Genomic DNA, 19,785 nt, shown 5'->3' on the forward strand with positions numbered 1-19,785 from the left:
ATTCTAAAAAATGTGGTGCACTCTTTTAAATAACCCGCTACACGGGTTATTCATTGTGCACCACATTTTTTTTAAGTTATTTCTTCATAGACAGAACAAATATTACAGTCATTCCTTAAATACATTGATTTCTGAATGCCACATCATTGGTAAAGGATGCACACCGTATTTAACAATGAATCAACTGCATAAGATTTTTCAGTTTAATTTATTTTCAGCTTTGCATATATATTCTAACGTTAATACTCATGTGTAAAATATGTGTTAAAAATAGTTAGTCAGTTTCTTATAATTAAGTGTTGTCCACTTTTTCACAGTTGAATACCCTCTCAAAGACAGAGTGACTGATCCAGTAACAGATGAAAGGAAAGAGATTGTTAGTCTGATTCATAATCTAAAATATAACAGAGGGATAGTAAAAGTGGTAAGAAATGCTAAGTTTGGAATAAAGGAAATCACAAGTGTACTAAACTTTAAAGTACAATATAGAATAGAGAATGGAAACAGGGAATGCATATGTGTTAAAGAGACAACAACCCAACCAAAGAGCAGAATACAGCTCAATGCCACCAATGGGTCTTCAACTCAGTGAGAAAATCCCATGACCAAAGGCAGGCTTCAGCTGGCCCCTTAATAATAATGTAAACTTAGTTCAGGGAAATGGACACCAAGACCACACTAAACTCCAAACCATACAAATGAACCAAAATTGAAAATAACACACAAGACTTCTGAACAATTACATTTTATGTAATGTGCAAATTACATATATTTAGGATTTTAGAATCTGTAAAATAACAGTGTGACTTTTAATAATCTTTATATACTGCGGTTATTTACCTTCCAAAGTTATTAATACTACCGGTATACTATAATTGTAGTAGGCTGAATACATATACATATATAATAAGGAGATGTGGTATGATTGACAATGATACAACTACCCAACAGAGTCTTAATGAAGCCTATTTAATCAACAGTTAGTCACCATACGATCTCCAACAATGAGCAAAATCTATACCTATATATATGGTCAACTATAAATGGCCCCAACATTACAAAATGTAAAACAATTCAAGCAAAAAACCAATGGCCTAATTTATGACAAAACAATAAAGGAAAAACAATTATGACAGACAGCAACCAACAACAGACATTGAATTACAGGTCCCTGACTTTGGACATGCACTGCACGTACAAAATGTGGGTGGTTAAATATGTTCGTGAGTGACTAATCCTCCCCCAACATGGGACATTGGTGTAACCTCACATCTTAGAAACAAATAGAAAAAATCAGTTGGAAAAGGCTTAATACATCTGATTGGAATGTAGCTCAAAAACGACTTTCACAAAGGCAAAATGTACAAAGTACTGATTCAAAGAGTACGAAATCTTGTTCCATTCCAATAAGATCTAATAAATAAATCCTGTTCTCTCCTCCCAGACTTATAAAATTATAAAATGTGCTTCAGCTTAACAATCTTGTTCAATTTCAGTTCATATTCATTTAATATAAAAAATGTTCATCCTCTTGATAATGATTTTTGTGCTAGGTGAAAATGCCATCAATGAAGCAAACAATCTGATTATTTGCACCATAAATTAGATTAATATATAATTTGAATGTCCTCTTCAAAATAAGGGGAGGGGGCACCATTATCAATGGTTTCAAGAAATTTTAAGCTTACATAAGATAATTTTATTAGCCGATCATGGTGCCCAAAATTTGAGCTATACAATCTAATGAATTACAAATAAAGTACACTAAATGATTAGAATGATTAAAGTACATTTAAAAAAAAAAAAAACAACATAAATACACATTTAAACAAAGAAACATAATTATAAACCATGTTATTGACAAAACATTAAGTTATTTTGGAAGCCACTGTGACCTGGAGAAATTACATTTCTCAATCAATTTATAATCCTAGGCCTATGGGAGACAACTCCTAATCTATTTTATTATATTTTGTTTTCTTCTTTTTTTTCGAACTACATTTATATTTTCTAAGAGTTTCTTTCTTTCTTCAAAAAGGGAGTGCAATAATTTAGATAAGTTTGAAGTAACAAACAAATCTTCAGATGAAAGAATCCAAACAAATTTCATTTCATCAGATAACTTTGAAAATTTTTTGAATTTAGAATTTAAATTAGACAGATGTTGAGATCTGGTATCTTTTAGAACAGGACATTTTAAAAGAAAATGTAGTTCATCTTCAACTGCATTCTTACATATCTTACACTTTCTGTCTTCAGCTTTTAAACCAATACCCTTATTTGATTTCAAGATCATGACAGCTAGTTCTAAATCTTGAAATTATTTGCCTGTCTTTTTTGAATTTATTGTTAAATATGGTTCAAACATAAAAATATTTTTAAATTTTCTGTAAGTTCTTAATTTATTGTCAGACTGTATATTGGTACACTTCCCAGAATTGCTTTCTAAACTAGCTACCCAATTTTCTTTAAATTTTATTGTTGGAGAACTTTTTACTTTTTAAAAAATAAATGGTTTTGTTTAAAGTTTGACTGGTATACAAATAAATAGTCTAAATCTAGGAATTTAAATATATGTTTAATGTTTCCTATCCAAGATTCCTGTTTAGGTTTGTTCATAAATGGGATAGATTTATGGCCTCCCATAGGATAATATTTGAAGGTTCAATATCTTTCATAAGATGAATCCAATATTATATCATATTGATAATTACATAATAAAGTGTAGGAAGTGAACCTAGTTCCCCTCTACATGCCATATTTGATGTTTTTATATTAACTCCAAGTGAAAATTTACAAAGCTTAGTATGAATTTTCTCTAGAACAAGATAATCAGTTTCTTTTGATAAAAAGTTGTCCAAATGTTTTTGTTTCTTATGTGGTATATAAGTCTTACTTTTGCTGTCTAAAATTACAGGGAATTAAGAATAGTCTTTATATACTGCGGTTATTTTCATTCCAAATTTATTATCTTTAGTACTTTAAATGTAGTAGGTGGGATATATTTTATTTTATGTAAGAGTACAAATAGTTTTTTTTTCATTGTCTAAATTAAAGATGTGGATTATATTTAATGAGACAGCAACAATCCCCCCCCCCCCCCCCCCCCAAAAAAAAAAAAAAAACAACAAAATAGATAAAAGTAGATTCCATAAACATTTTGTCTGATTTTCTGATAGTTTGCTTGATTTAATAATGAGATGATTTTGAAATTTGACATGATTTTTATTATGAGGTGTTTTGCATATTTTTAATCACAAATATCACATAAAATTGACATTATAACATTACTTTATTTATCATGTTTATGAGTACTGATTCTAAACATATAAAAGTTAATGTGACATTCCATTGACAAAACTTTGGTGGCTGCTGAAATAAAACCATGATAGCAGAGCATTTGTGACAGCAATATTTTTGTTATGCTCAAATTTCTAGAAAGTTATGAGAGACCTCTGAAAAACAAAGCAATTCCAAATTTTGAATAATTAGTTATATAGTATGTACAACTCTTGTTTATTAATTCCAATACATGAAAACACATATTTATAGCTTACTTCAAACATATAAATAGTTTTTACCATCATAACAACAAATTCTGATTTTATTTTGTTGTAATTTTTAAAAATATTATAAAATATTTGACTAGAAATAAATGATAGATACCAGGTGTCCAATTTGAACAATTATCTTGAAATAGTTTCAATTTTTATTTACAGAAACCTGGGAACACCTTAAGAAAATCAGCAAACTACAAATGCTTCAATGGTTTAAAGACAAGACTTGAAGAGTTCAATATTGAGGAGGACAATAGAGATGATATTGAGATCAATGATTTTTTGCCAAAACAGTTCCACCATTTAGTGCATCTATACCAGAAGTACAAAGATATTACAGAAATACAGGTATCTTGATTTATACTCCCATTCAAAGAGACAAGCTTCTCTCCAAGAATTTATTACAAATGAGTCCATTTACTCATCATTATGGCTATGGTGAGCCAAAATTTTGAAGAATAACAATTTCTCTTTTTGTGAAAAATTATGATAACTTGACTCTGCAAGTCTTTTGGACTATAAAATATTCCAGTCTGATTTTCAGGAGATTTGGGCTTGGGACTTGTCTTAGTGAGAACTTTTAAAGGTGACAGTGTACTGATTTCAATCATTTCTCCATCCTTTGATCTGATCAAACAGGGTTTTTGTAACATATTACCCAGCTTTTGTATTATATATTTGGTATGAAGCTTGATAATAACATGTAAGGAATGTTTATATCCTCACTCTAGAAGTGAGGGCTATATTGCATTCACCATGTCAATCTGTTTGTCTTTCTGTTCCCTTGTTCTTCTATCACTTTCCCTCACACTTATCTAAGGTACTACCAGGCCATAATCTTGCCAGCGAAATGACGATTTAAGTTACCAAAATTTTTTAGAAAATCACTAAACTTGCCAGCTGACTGGGGTGAATTGGTGTAAGGGAGACAACTTGTGATTTACAAGTCACACAGGTAAAAAAAAAAAGTTGCAACTAGATTTTCCAAACGACCAAGGACCAATACTGTTGATGATTAAATGAAATAAATACAACAGTGACATTGTACCTCCTTGGATTTAACATTCAAAACAATTTAAATGGGAAACAGAGGGACTGTTTGAGTTATCATTTTACGATGATTTTCATCATGAGGATGCAGCATAATCACTCAGCTGATTTGTTTTACTTTTATTTATTACGAATCAGTTTTACCATTTGGTAGGTTAAGGTGTGGGAAATAAATGGCTGATTTCTTGTTTTTCATTGAATAAAAATTGAAATATGAAAAATTAAAATTAAAAACTACTGATGGATAATTTGTTTGCAAACGTACAACGTGTGGTCAGCTTTTGATCATGGACGTTTGTTTTCACGACCAACTTGTTTATAAGAGACATCTTTTATCAAAAAATTAATAAAAATTAGCTTTATATCATTTAATTAATATGTGATGGACAGATATCTTCATTTATTGACCAACAATCACTCATAAGAATCTCAAATTACAACTGACATGATGTCCTGGACATTCAATAATGTTTTACAAAATTGTGACAAGTGGTGATATAAACTGATTAAATTGCTCAGTCATTCTCAAGCAGTTCATGTTAAAAAACAAGTCGTTAGATACAAGCTGGGAGTATTTTTTTAAAAGAAATTTAGGTAGATGCACATGAGACTAGTTTACGCATGATATACTATCAACAAATTTTTTAAAACTTGAATTCAAATCATTTAATTGACAATACAAAATAAGACTGAATAAATAACAACTACATCGTCAATACTGTTTTATTAAGGGTTTTTGATGTATACAGTATCATATAAAACGCTGCAGGTATATTTTTTATTGTGTATATAAAATCAATTTCCTTAATGTATATGTCCTAGATAAGCAAGAAACACAACACAACCCAAACGGTAATGGAATTTCACTTCCCCTACTCTCTCACGAAGGAGAAGTGACGAAGGAGAAGTCACTTCTCCCTCTCCAAAATCCTAGATTAGGCCCTGACTACTGTACAGTTTGACATTATATTTGGTCAGCAGCTTGACATTGGAGTTTTTTCAGATTTGTCAGACACCTACTTTCTGTTTGCCTATTTAAAATGTTGAATTAACTTGAAATTTTTGACACACTTTTCTTATATAATTAGGAAATACAGAACAGAATGACTCTGGTAAGGAGTAATGAGTTGTGACATGTGAGCTTTTATTTGATTTGTCACACGGCTGAATCGGGGTATACTTAGCAAACAAACATCAGCATTCTTATTTTATCTTCAACCACTTCCTGTTTATCAATATTTTCATTTGGGGTATTCTAAGCAAAACATGGAGTGCAACTTCATATAGTTTGCGTTATATCAGTGTTAGTAAACCAAAAAGTGCACTGTTTTTTAAGGGAAACTTATTGTGGAAGTGGTACTTTATCTTTGATAACATGTTTCCCTCCAGAGCACCATCATGATATATTTGAAAAAGTCCTTTAAATGTTGACTCTGGATTAATTAAAAGTTTAGATTTTCTGATTTTTTTATTGGTCTCATTAAGAAACTATGAAGAGACATTAATTGTCAAAATGCCTTGTGATGCAATAAAAATTGGTAATGTTAAGGTTATTATCTAATATCTGATTAAAAGTCTATATTTCTGACAGACAGCCAAATGATGAATTGAGTTAATGACTCTTAGCTCACCGGGTCCTTTTGACTATTTAAGCTCTCAATACCTAATATTAACAGTATGTCAATACTTAATGTAATATGTGTTTTTTTATTGGCTAAAACATGTACCACATGGTGTTGCAACAAACTATCATGTTATATAAAAAACAAATAATCATTTATGGGCCTTTACCAGCATCTGTATGGGGTAACAATAGGCTAATCAGTGGGATTAGATTATTACTATTAATATTTTATTATAATTGTTCTATTTAAAGTTGTATTAACTAATATTTATTGAAATGTAAGAAATAAATGAAGATGTAGTAGTTATTGAAATGTAAGAAATAAATGAAGATGTAGTAGTTATTGAAATGTAAGAAATAAATGAAGATGTAGTAGTTATCGAAATGTAAGAAATAAATGAAGATGTAGTAGTTATTGAAATGTAAGAAATAAATGAAGATGTAGTAGTTATTGAAATGTAAGAAATAAATGAAGATGTAGTAGTTATCGAAATGTAAGAAATAAATGAAGATGTAGTAGTTATTGAAATGTAAGAAATAAATGAAGATGTAGTAGTTATTGAAATGTAAGAAATAAATGAATATGTAGTAGTTATTGAAATGTAAGAAATAAATGAAGATGTAGTAAGTTTTAAGCAATAAAAAGCTAATCATTTGGCACATTCACAAAAGCAACACAAGGTCCTCTGTCAAATTCATCATTACTATTGAAACTAAATTTCAGGAGTAGATATCAAGCCGTATTTGAGTTTTAGAATTATTTCTCTTATAGTCAAAATTTTCTTTGTGTGGCTGATTTTTTTGTTTAATCAGCTGAAACTGTGAATAGCACTAAGAACTTCTGCTTGAAGAATTTTACCTTATGCCAACCATAACTCCTTTACTGCCATTGCATAAGTTTACATGGGAGTTTTTACATCAAGATTACCATTATATACTATTGTAAATTCAGAAATTGTTGTATGCAGTTATTATTGTGATTTTCTAAGAATGGACAAACATGCAAGATCAATCATCTGATTTTAGGAAAAGCTGCATAGAGATATATGTTTTAGATATCAGAGTGTGTGTTCTTATTGTATTTGTTGCGATTGTCACCCAGTTGCATTATTGGCTTAAAAAAAAACTCACAATAATATCTGAATTTACAGTAATTCATTGTCAATTAGCTTCATTGCCAAGAAGCTGTAGCTTTGATACATTTTCACTTTCATTTCTTATCCTGAATACAAATGAATATTTGCCACTGGACATGTAACAAAAAACAATCAATCAACCTCAGGACAACCATATTAGCTAATCAGCATTAATGTTTTTCTTTACAACTACATCAGTATTAGTTTGTACAACAGCTATTAATGAATAGTTCCTTTGGTTTGATGGTCACATTCTGGCGAGTGAACCACAACTAACTAGCAAAAGAGCTTCAGATTATGTTGAGGGGCTGATATATTACAATAGCCATATGCAGAAAACCCTTAAATCTGTTTATCATATTCTTGTCTGTTAGACAGTATTACTCTTGACAAAGATTAGCTTGATAATGCCTTCTCACACATTGTGATGTTGCTGATAACCTCTCTTCAGACATTGTGACATCTCTGATAAGTTCTGCTCATGTCTGAAAGCATTAATCATACAAAAATAACTGAGTGACTGAGCAGGGTGATACATATAAAGGGAAGGATGATAGTTCATTGGATGATGGTCTCATGCACATCTACCCCGTACTATTTCTCATCCAGTATGTAATATTGAGGTTATCAAAACATTTGTACAGTTGTGTTTCCACCTGATTAAGTTTGTAATTTAAGTCCAAGTGATAACTTCTGTTACATTTTTCATGGGACAAATCATTGAAGTATGATCCATATTTTGCTGATACCTAATCAACCTAAGTAATGTTACTATAGAAATAAGGATGCAGTATGATTGCCATTGATATAACTATCAACCAGTGACCTGAGGACAGACATGGATGGACACAAACATTGGTCAATATATCCTTCAACAATGATAAAAACCCATACAGTGTAGTAAACTATAAAATACCTAGCATAACTAATAATGACACAATATAAAAGATAAAACCAACAACGTGATTAATGCTACAAACAAAAAACAAGAACCAAATATGGCAGACAGCAAAATCAAAAACCATGGAATTACAGGCTCCAGTCTTGGGGTCAGACACAAAAAGATTTACCAAATATACTGTAAATTCAGAAATTATTGCGAGGTTTTTATTAATGTGAATAATGTGACTTGGTGATTTTCACATTCAGATATCTGATACATATATCTGTATGCAGATTTTCTTGAAATCGCAATAGTTAATCACACATTTTTGTCCATTCTTCAAAAATCGCAATAATAAATGCATGCAATAATTTATGAATTTACAGTTCTTTGTTTGCTTCCAACTTTGATATAGGTAGTTGTAGTTTGAATTTTCTGTTTTTGGTAATAGTGGTTTTCCACAGTTGTGAAATTGTAAGGGACTGTTTGAGTGCTCTTAGCATAGATATATGTGAAAATCTACTTGTATTATTGTATGTTTAAACTAGTATAAAAAAAATGCATTTTGCACTTCAGTGAATAGAGTCATCTTGAATTTGCAATGAGTTGAATGTGTTTGCTATGTATTAAAGACCTCACTGTAATTTTTAGATGAAGAACAGCATTTGATAGGGCTTTTTCTTTGCTTTTTGTATTGTCAAGATTGTAGAGGTATTTGTGTCATAAATAATTAATATGTATAAACTTACAAGTAAGTTCACTTTAATGAGTGATTAACATCCAATTGAAATGAGTTCACTCTGACCTTATCTATCCTTCTCGGATTTCTTTTGACAGAAATGAGGATAACTTTATGACTGTATGTTTCCTTTACTTCTTTGAATAATGCATAAAAAGGATACACGAACTACCAAAAATATTAACCACATCAACTACAAAAACTCTGACTCCTCTGAGAAACTAAAGACATTTGTTCTTATGTTGTGCCATTACACCACTGTCCGAGGTTAGGTGGAGAGTTGGCACCTTCTAGCATTCTAATCCCACCACATTCTATTTGTGCCTGTCCCAAGTCAAGAGCCTGTAATTGAGTGGTTGTCCTAATTTGCTGTCTCATATTTGTTTTTCCTTATTGTTTTGCATAGATATATAGTGTGTTCTTGTGTTGTGTTGTTACACTACTGTCCCAGGTTAGGAGGAGAGTTGGTGCCTTTAAATATGTTTAACCCTGACATATTCTTTATGTGCATGTTCCAAGTCAGGAGCCCATAGTTCAGTGGTTGTTGTTGGTTCATGTCTGTCATATTTGTTTTTTTGTAAATTGTTTTGGTGTGAATTAGGTAATTAGTTTTTGCAATTGAACTGTTTAATACTTTTCATGTCAGGACCTTTTATAGCTGACTATATGTTATGGGTTTTTCTCATTGTTAAAGACCGTATGGTTGCCTATAATTGCTTGCATCCATTTCATTTGAATTGTGGTGGATAGTTGGTCTCATTGGCAATCATACCACATCTCCTTATTTTTAAACAAACAGCAACAAATAACACATGGTGCAGAAACCTGACCATAGAACAGGCACAAAATGTGGTGAATTCAACTAGATTAAAATATGCTCAAATTTCTCCTCTTACCTATCTAGATCATATTGTAAAAGTAAAGCACAATATAAACCAAACCCGATTAGTCCACATTCTAGAGTTAGCATTTAGCTGTTTTTTGCATTTTTTGTATGTTTGTGTTGTATTGAAATTGTTTTATTTGGAACTTTCTTTCTCAGCTTACCCTCTAACCTCTCAAATCAATAAGCTCTGTTTTCTTCTTTTGGTTTTGTTAACAAGTTTTTGGTGGGGTTAGTGTTGCTCAGTCTTTAGTTTTCTATGTTATGTTTTTGTGTACTGTTGTTTATCTTTTCGTTGTTTTTTCATTTTTTGCCATGGCATTGTTCCTTTGTTTTTGACTTATGAGTTTGAATATCCCTTTGGTATCTTTTGCCACTCATTTAATGTCATGATGCTTGCTCTTTGACAGTAGGTTGGTCTTTCATCTCAGCTATTGAACTTAGGTAGTGATCATCTTCTATTTTTTAGTGATACAAGGTAAAAGAAATGATGTGTTCTATCAACTCATGGACAAAACCATATATGTAGTTTTTTTGCCAAGTAATTAGATTAGCAATTCATCATCAACATTTGTTGTCTCTTCTTTCCTTAAATGGAGATTGACTAGGCAATGGGTATGTACATGTGCAGCATGTTGCAAGTTTATGCTAAACAGCATATGTAAAGGCAGTACACAGACTTACAAAACTTCAATGTATTTTGTTTGCATTGTTATGATTTCCTACTGACAGTGAGGAAAAGTATAATTGATTGATTGTTTGATGTTTATTGCTATTTTCTGCACTATTGCACTATTTGTGGCAGTCAGTTTTTCTTTGTGGAGGAAGCCGGAGTGCCTGGAGAGAACAACCAACCTTTGGTAGGAAAACTGACAAGCCTAGTCAATTGAAATTGGAGTTGAAAAGTATAAGTAATATATCATGTAAGGGGATAATGATAAAGACATAAAGACATAAGGCAATATAACTGCTTTATTTTAAGCTAAATATTCTATTTAATTACAATATATATGAAACAGGTGTACATAACAAGCAAGCATATGTTAGATAGCGTATAATAAGCACTTACATAAATCAATTTACATGACAGTGTCCACACTAGCCCAAATTTAGAGGGCTGCTAACAAAGTAAAGACAAGTAGTCAAATATCTACCATTATGACCATCAACACTAAATTCCCTTATTGACAAATTCATAACTTTTTCAACACCTGACAAGATCTCGAATGAAAACTAATCCATTTTTTTCTTTTAACTTCTATTAAGTGTTGTCAAACAACCAAAAAAGTGTTTTTAAAAATATTAATTGCATGACAAAAACATTTTAGTTCTTTGAATGATCAATAGCTCTTTTTTTTTAAAGAAAAGGTATAAAAATATAGATTTTGTCAAAAAGTAACCATTTTGTGAATGTTTTATTTTAGACTTGGATAATTTGATTTCATTGAGTTTACTGCAATGAAGCTTCAAATTATGTTATATGATAAATTAGAAATTATGGTCAAATTTTGATAAGCATATAATAAAAGTTTCCATTTTATTGGACTATGATATTCAGCACAGATTCTAGCTAGAACACTGCACAAGTTGCATTGTGATATAGCTAATTATATGTTAATGGATGATTTAAGATAGAATACTCCCAAATCAGCATTATACACATGGATATAACATGTTCAACAAAAATGCATGAATACTTATTTGGTAACAAAACCTTTAATTGAATGATTAATACAAAACTATGAATTATCTGTTTAAAAATCTTATTTGAATGATTCATTGCTGAATGGTAATACCCCATGTCTTCATTTAATCTCAAATTTGTCTTACTTTTCTGGAGTTTGCAATAGTAGTCTCTCATTGGAAAGAATCTGTAGATTGGAAAATTTTAAGGAAAGTTGAATAAAGGTGGATAGCCATATTGTAACATTACGAATGTCAATGGAGTTGTAATACGATTTTTGTTGTTGAAAAAATGAATATTTATACTTGCTGTGCAAGTCTTATGAAAATATCTGCTTTTAAAAAGGGAAATAAATCAGAGTGAGGTTAAAATACAAAATGGGAATTATCATAAAAATATTGAACACAGAAATAGAAATTAAACTTAATTTGAAAACACAATCAGATACAGCAACACATAAATTAAACAACAAACTAAGATATATATATTTTATCAAAATATTTACACTCTTCAATAGAAAAATAAGAAGATGTGGTATAATTGTTAACTAGATAACTGTTCAATATATATGTCCAGAGTCAGTACATTTGTGTACAACAGAAAATTATCATTCATTTATCAAAAACAACAATTTTGTCAGCTTTAATTTTCATTAGGCTTTCATAAAATAAGTCAGTGATCAGCTAGTTTCCTGTTGTATGTAAACAAGTGACTATCATGGGAGCCAGTTTTTATTGGTGGAGGAAGCCAGTACAAGGACTGAACTACCGTTTTCAAGAAAACTGGCAATTCTTGAAAATTAATACCAGAGTCCAACACACATTGCCATGAGCAGGGTTTTTACTCATAACACCAGAGTTTTCAGGCTAGTTATCACTGACAAAAAAATACTTGGACCACTCAATGATCTAGGCCCCAAGATGTATTGTAAACTGGATAAAAATTCATACTAATTACAGCTGTCTTAGAATGTCAAAAAGAGTGATCCTGAATATTTTTTGAAATTTTAAGGAGATTTGACATACATGTAGTTCAGAGGTGGTATTGAAAATTTGATGGCAGAGAAATTCATTCATTAAATACTGTGGTAAACCCTGTATAGATAGTTTATACAAATGAAAGATATTCCCTTTTGTGACAAATGTGGAATAATATATTTTGAAAGAAAATAACAAAATGAATTTACTATTAAATACATTGATAATTTACATTTGTTAATAGACACATGTATTTCTTTAAAACATGTAACATAAAATGAAACTTTGACTAAATAAATGTAATTCAGACTTTCAAAAAAATCCTTGTTATTTTGAGCCTTTGCAACAAGATGTAGTGAAGATCTATTGATGATTAATAAGTATTGCTTCTTTTGAAAATATCATAAATTGGTAGGTATTTTCAAGACTGATGATTTTGACAAGCATTAAAATCATTCAACTACCACAAATACATTTATTTACTATTCTATCTTCAGCTTGTTGAGTTGAAAGTTAACAAAAATTGTAACAAGAGTACACATGCTGAAATGTCTTGCATGTTTTATAATTATGACTGAATTTTATAATGACCTTTATTATGACCCCTCATAGTAATTCTATACACCAAATATAGTTATCTATTAGTTATACATTTATAGTACAAGAGAAACTTACTAAATCACAAAAATTTAATGATGGTCAATGAACCATGAAACAAGTTAAAATTCAAGTGTACCTTGTCAGACACACGTGTACACCTTTTAATAACTGTATACCTCATATATAGTTGGCCAATTAGTTAAAGTTACTTATAGGTTGGACTTTGTAAATACAGCTGTTTCTCAAACCACGCCTCTTTTGGGGAGATATATAATATTCATAGATATGTTAATTTGATAATGTACTGGTTCCCATTTATGATCTCTGTGTTTCATCTCATAGAGACATCACTTGGGAATGTAACCAGTACAGAAAAACATGGTAGCACCTAAATTTTAATTCTTAGGAGGTCCAAATATGAAGGTAAGGGTTGTATAGCATTTTAGTATAAGTTTAAACTCATAGAAGTTCAGGGCATATAAATGTTGAAAATATGCCGCACAGCCCTATATTTTGACCTTTGAATAAAATAGTAGTGCATATAAACTTCTCTGTTCTGGGATATTATTTTTCACGAAACTTCATAGTAAAAGTGTCACAGTTTCAGCCGCAAGGGGAGTTCCTATGGGAAATTGCATTGTCTATATTTACAGAATTGCAACCTATAGTTATGGAGGTTAAGCAAGCAAACAATCAAATGATTTTAATTATATTATGGGAGAAACTGACCTATCACAAACACTTTACAATGATCACTGAACCATGAGAATGAGGTCAAGATCAGATGAACCCTGCCTAACAACCATTCTAGAAACCAAATCTGAGACATATATACGTCTGACCAAATATATATGACCTATTTGTAAAATTATCATAGAAATTGACCTAATTACTAAAACTCAATTACTGAAATATGAAATGAGGTAAAGGTCAGATGAACCTAAAAAAAATTCCTATACATTCTGAATGCAGCATTAAATTTTTTTTTCATGTCAAGAAATTTGTCTGTTGTACAATAAATATTGTGATTGTTTCAAAATTTACTGCACAGAAAACACTGAAAAGGGATTTTGAAATTATTGTCTGGATGACAGTATGACATGTATTACTATTATGAACATCTCTATTTGCACTTTGGTTTAATGGATTCCAATCAACATGTTTAATTGAAAGAATAAACCAAAACATATATAGAATTGAAATTTGTCTAATAATATGCACTGGATAAATAAATTAACATGCTTATCTCTAAAATAAGGAACATGGTTCAAAAAATTATTAGGAGATTGTTAAACTTAAACAGCTGTATCTTAAAATCAAACATTATAACTTTATGCCTTAACTATAAACTTCATGTCAAAACTTAAAAAAATGCTGTATATATCCAATCTCCTAGTATGTACATTTCCTACAGCAACAATATCTTCTTATACATAAATATACAAACAAGTTTGTTTATTTTATTTCAATTTTTAAAATAAAAAATTGTAAACAGTATATACCTTCAGATAGGGTATGTGTAATAAATGGGCTTTAGGTCATTATGTTTGCTTCATTTTATGTATCTAATATTTTCATAGAACAGTACCATTAAACATTATCTTGCATATGATTTTGGTATAGCTTATTGATTTTTCATAAATAAAATGATAGACAATCTAAAGTTGACTAAAATCATGACACATCTTATGGTCATGTTAACAATCATAGGATCTACTATGATATAGAATAGTTATCAACTAAAGTCAAATTCTGGATTAATTTGAAATAACCCAGTAATTTTTTTAACTTTGCCTAATGTAATATTTGCTTGTTACATAGTATTGCGGGTTATTTAAAAGTGTGCACCACATTTCTGAGGTTATTTCGAATAGACAGAAAAAATATTACAGTCATTCCTTATAATTTAATTCTATTTTTAAGGAGTAAATCATGAGAAAAACATTGATGACTTCACTGTCACATGACAAAATTATGTCTATGAGCTGATAGACAAAACACTTTCAGCCAATCAGAAGACATGTAACATCCAAAATTAAATTATAACTTATTAGTTGTAATTATCAATTTTTTGAACCAATTATGATTAAGCAACACTGTTTAATGGTTCATTTTAAACCAGATTTTCGAAGGAAAAATTGGTTATTGATTTGCGGATGTACGGTGGGCGGGCGGGCGGCTGCCAAACAGTGTCCGTTCATTAACATGAAAACCCTTTAACGAAATCTTTTCAAATTTAGATATGTTTTTTCCTGTGACTAAATGAAGGTCAAGTTCAATTTTCACGATTTTAGTTTTCTCGTTGTTGAGTTGTAGACCTTTCAGTAGCGAAAAGTGATATTAATTTATTATATGATTTATTTTTATTTTGAGTTATTTCCCTTTGAACAGAAATGGTGTAATTAATAAGTATATGGATAGATAGTCTATCAATGATTGTATCTGTTCAATTGATTTCAGTCAGGTATTGTCAAAAATTTCTTTATATATAGCTATCTTTTTTAAGTCATGTGTGTTTTGAAGGTAGATGTCACAGTTGTTATGTGGTATTTTATTTTTGTTGGGTGTGTTAATGTTTAATTTTTGCTTGATCCTGTTTGGGGGTCCAGATTTGCAAATATCATTTTCATTAGATAATAATCTATCTTTATTAAAGGATATATTTCATTACATTACATTGTTTAGATAAAGTTGTTGACATTGATAGATAAGTTGCAGATATTAGTTTGTGACAAATGAAAGAAAGAAAAAATGTGAACTATTAATTATATATATAAAGTTTGATTACACTAAGTGTTTTTAAGATAACAAAGCATGTGGTTATTATCAATCACAAAATTATAATTGGAGTGACAGATTTATTTGAAAATTTTGTGTTTCCTAAGTGTTGTTTATGATAAGCTCTGTAGGTCAGTATAAATATAGTTGAAATTTACTTTTCATTATTAGACATTTTGAAGATAATTACAGATAAGTTTTATAGATTTTTAAAAGACACTGTATTAATGATAAATGATATTTTGGATTTTTTTTTCTTTTCTTTGGTAAATTGTTTGAAGAATTTTGTGGTAGGTTTGTTTGTTATTCTGTATAAACTAATTTTCTGAATGCTATATATATTTTTTTTTACTTGATCCTGTTTGGGGGTCAAGATTTGCAAATATCATTTTCATGCAGGAAAATCTGGTTTGCTGTCACTCTGACAGCCTCTTATTTACTTATTGTTTCTATCAATAGTTTAACAACCTGATATATTGACTTCATATAATTTGGCTTCCTTGGTTGTAGCCCCTTTAGGTTTGGTACATCCAATGAAGAGCTGCCCTGTTGGTGTAAAGGCTAGGGAGAAAGGCAATATTATTCCTATGTCTTTTATGTTGTAGAATGTAAGGAGCTGACCTGCATTGGTTAGAATATGCAGGTAGTTACTGTTCATATCCACTACAATGACATTATCTCTTGGTGTTGCCACTATTTTGACTGGTATAAATGGTATGTCCTTGTTGACATCTGTATGTCCTGTATATGAATTGATTATACCCCCTCCATGTCCTAACACCACCACTCTACCTCTGTCACTATCTGTGTTATAATCTGCCACATGTATATTCCCATTACTGGTACTGGTTATACTCTTTGTATAGGTAAATATAGGTTTATTATGCTGATCATGTTCATACACAGTCTGGTGTTCTCCTTGATCATTCATTACAAATACAGCTTTTCTTCCTAGTTTATCATAATTACCTCCTACAACTACTTTATTATCACTGACAATGTGGATGTCTGTAGAAAATAAAGGATCCACATTATATACAGTGTCTGTTAACTTGCCAGTGGTAATATTAAGTTGTTGGACTTTGGTTTTCCCTGTGGACAACAGGACATCGTTAGATGGAAGTACTGCCATGCCATAGAGCACAATGTTGAAGTTAGATATGACTCTCAGCTTGTTTCCTTCTAATTCAACTTTTTGTAAATCTCCATCTGATTGAGAACTTATCCATAATGAATTGTCAGGGGATGTAGATAAATGTAAAATCATACTGAGTTCTGTTTGATATTGTTTATTGATATTTAAAACAACATTTGATTCAGCTGATGGAGTATGATCACTTTGTATGACTCCAACATTAGACAGTGTGATCTTTCCTGGTATAAATATTGGTGTAGAGTTGTAACTTGACTTGGTTTGTGGTGTTAGAACTGTCAAGGATTCTTCAATCAAGTTGACATTGGAGAAGAATTTTGTAGCATCAGTAATCTGAATTAAGTCCTGGACTTCATTGTCTTTGTCTTCTACCAGCTTCATTGAAACGGACACAGCATTTTGATCAGATTCAATAGACTTCATAGCAGTTTTATGACCTTGATCTAGTTCATTTTTAAGCCCTTTAAAATAATTATCAACTGCAGCTCTGACAGATTTTTCATGAGTAAGAATATCTTGACTTACTTTTGTGAATTTTGACTTTTCTGCAGTTGTAAGTTTGTTCATCTGATCCATTTTAGCTACCATTTTTGATTTTTCCTTTTGAATATTAGTTTGTCCTTTTTTCAGTTCGTCTATTTTCATATCATATCCTTCCCTTATTTCAATAAGGTCATGTTTCTTGTGAACTTTGGACACACAAGTTGGACAGACTAAATTGTCACAGGTTTTACAGAAGAGACAACAGTTATGTTCAGCATGTTCTTTGCACTTAATGTTTTTAAAATCCAATTCCTCAGCATGCAATCCTATCTCTCTGATATCAATGATCTTATGATCCTGAAAAGTTTTAAATTTTGAATGCACCTTTTCCTTGCAATGATTACACATAAGTAGACTACATTCCAAACATTTCCACTTAATTTGTCTATCAGTTTCACATAGACCACAACTTACAGGAGCCTGACTTTTTATAACTGATTGTGAGAAAGCCATAATAATTGCCACTAATATCACACAGGTATTGTACTTCCTGGTTTCTATTTTGGTAACAAGGATAGATAAGTCATGTATGCTTGTAATATGATATGAAATGTACCTTTAAATAATCTTGATAAAAAATGTTTTCAAGTATTAAAATCAGTAATCAAAAAAGTTGAAATGTTTAGTTGCAGATTTTAACAAAGATAGAGGTATAATTCAAATGTTTTAGGATTATCATAAATTTCAATGTTGTATTGAGAATAAATTTTCTCACTAATTTTTTTAAAACAGTCTGTATATAGTGAAGTAAATTATTATTGCATATGAAAAAAATCATTTAAGTTCATTGCATGATTTCTGTTTATCAATTTTTATACGACCGCAAAATTTGTATCACGTTGTCGTCGTCAGAAGACATTTGGTTTCCGGACAATAACTTTAGTAAATGTTAATAGAAATCTATGAAATTTAAACACAAGGTTTATAACCACAGAAGGAAGGTTGGGATTGATTTTGGGGGTTATAGTCCTACAATTTAGGAATTAGCGGCCAAAAAGGGGCCTAAATAAGCATTTTTCTAGTTTCCAGACAATAACTTGTGGAACAATGTATGGATCTCTCTGAAATTATACCAAAAGTTTCCATACCACAAAGGGATGGTAAGGATTGGCTTTGGGGGGTTGTGGCTCAAACTGTTTAGGAATTAGGGGCAAAATAGGGTGAAAAACAAGGGTTTCCTGGTTAATGGACAATCAAAAAAAAGTACAATGTTAAGTTTGGATTACCTCCCTTACACTGCTTTTAAATTATGTATAAAGAAATGTTGTATTGTCTTGAGGTGATTAGCTGTCTATTTATTTTTAGAAGTTACTATTTAAAAATGCTGATTAAGGAATATTTAATATATTAATTTTAGCCATGATTATGTATGTCAATTTCTATTTTAAGACTTTTATGATGTATTTAAATGGGTAATTACGGTTGCAAACTCCATTGGAAATTTGAATTGAGATGACCATATCTTGAGGGAAAGATTTTTTGGGGGGGGAGGTGAAAAAAAAATTGAGGGGGGGGGGGGGGGGTAAAAAAGAAATTGTGAGGGGGACAATTTTTTCTCATTTCAGATTTCAGAAATTTAAAAGATAATTTCTTCAAATATTTTATTTTTATTGAAAAAAAAGGAGGAAGGGGTGGGGGGAATTTTTTGTTTTTGTTTTTTTTTAGGGGGTCAATTCGCAACAGCATAGTGTATTGCACAAAAGCAAAAAAAAAGGGGGGGGGGGGGTAATTTATTTTTTTGGGGGATGAATGGGGTTCAATCGCAACAGCATAGTGTATTGCACAAAAGCAAAAAATTGATTATAAATTCAAATCATATAACCAATTCTAAGTTCTTTGACTACAGTTATTCTGTGTCAGAAACCTATTATGTGTCAAATATTTAATTACAATCCAAATTCAGACCTGTATCAAGCACGAATATTGTGTCCATTTTTGCCCCAACTGTTCAGGGTTGGACCTCTGCAGTCATATCCAGCTGTGCTCGGCGAAGCAATTTATTTAATATTGAATTTCAAAAGCTAAAAATGGCATTGTGAACTGTCATATTAATATATAAAAAAGCCCTATGAAAATGCCATGACAGGGGTGGTGTAATGTCAAAATTATGTAATAATCCTGCGTGGGGGAGCGAGGCGGAATTATTTTGGACGATTTTATGCTAAAAATGATATACTT

At 30.7% G+C, this 19,785-nt stretch overlaps 2 protein-coding genes across 3 annotated transcripts in view; one reads left to right on the plus strand and one right to left on the minus strand.

Annotated features, from left to right (window-relative positions):
- Nucleotides 1–19,785, plus strand: part of LOC127735075 (uncharacterized) — a 104,337-nt gene that overhangs the window by 5,992 nt on the left and 78,560 nt on the right. For both annotated transcript variants that reach the window (XM_052245166.1, XM_052245167.1), the window contains 2 exons: nt 318–424; nt 3,720–3,905. In XM_052245166.1, the coding sequence (XP_052101126.1) occupies nt 318–424; nt 3,720–3,905 (293 nt within the window). The remainder of the gene's footprint in view (nt 1–317; nt 425–3,719; nt 3,906–19,785) is intronic.
- LOC127735076 (E3 ubiquitin-protein ligase TRIM9-like) lies at nt 13,800–18,064 on the minus strand. Its single transcript, XM_052245169.1, has one exon. The coding sequence runs from the start codon at nt 18,058–18,060 to the stop codon at nt 16,372–16,374; it is 1,689 nt and encodes a 562-aa protein (XP_052101129.1). The 5' UTR covers nt 18,061–18,064; the 3' UTR covers nt 13,800–16,371.

Source organism: Mytilus californianus, unplaced genomic scaffold (genome assembly GCF_021869535.1).
Source record: "Mytilus californianus isolate M0D057914Y unplaced genomic scaffold, xbMytCali1.0.p SCAF_3, whole genome shotgun sequence".
NCBI lineage: Eukaryota > Metazoa > Mollusca > Bivalvia > Mytilida > Mytilidae > Mytilus > Mytilus californianus.

Excerpts from the sequence above, each read along its gene's own strand:
- LOC127735076 (XM_052245169.1), bottom strand. The coding sequence starts at position 18,060 with ATGGCTTTCTCACAATCAGTTATAAAAAGTCAGGCTCCTGTAAGTTGT.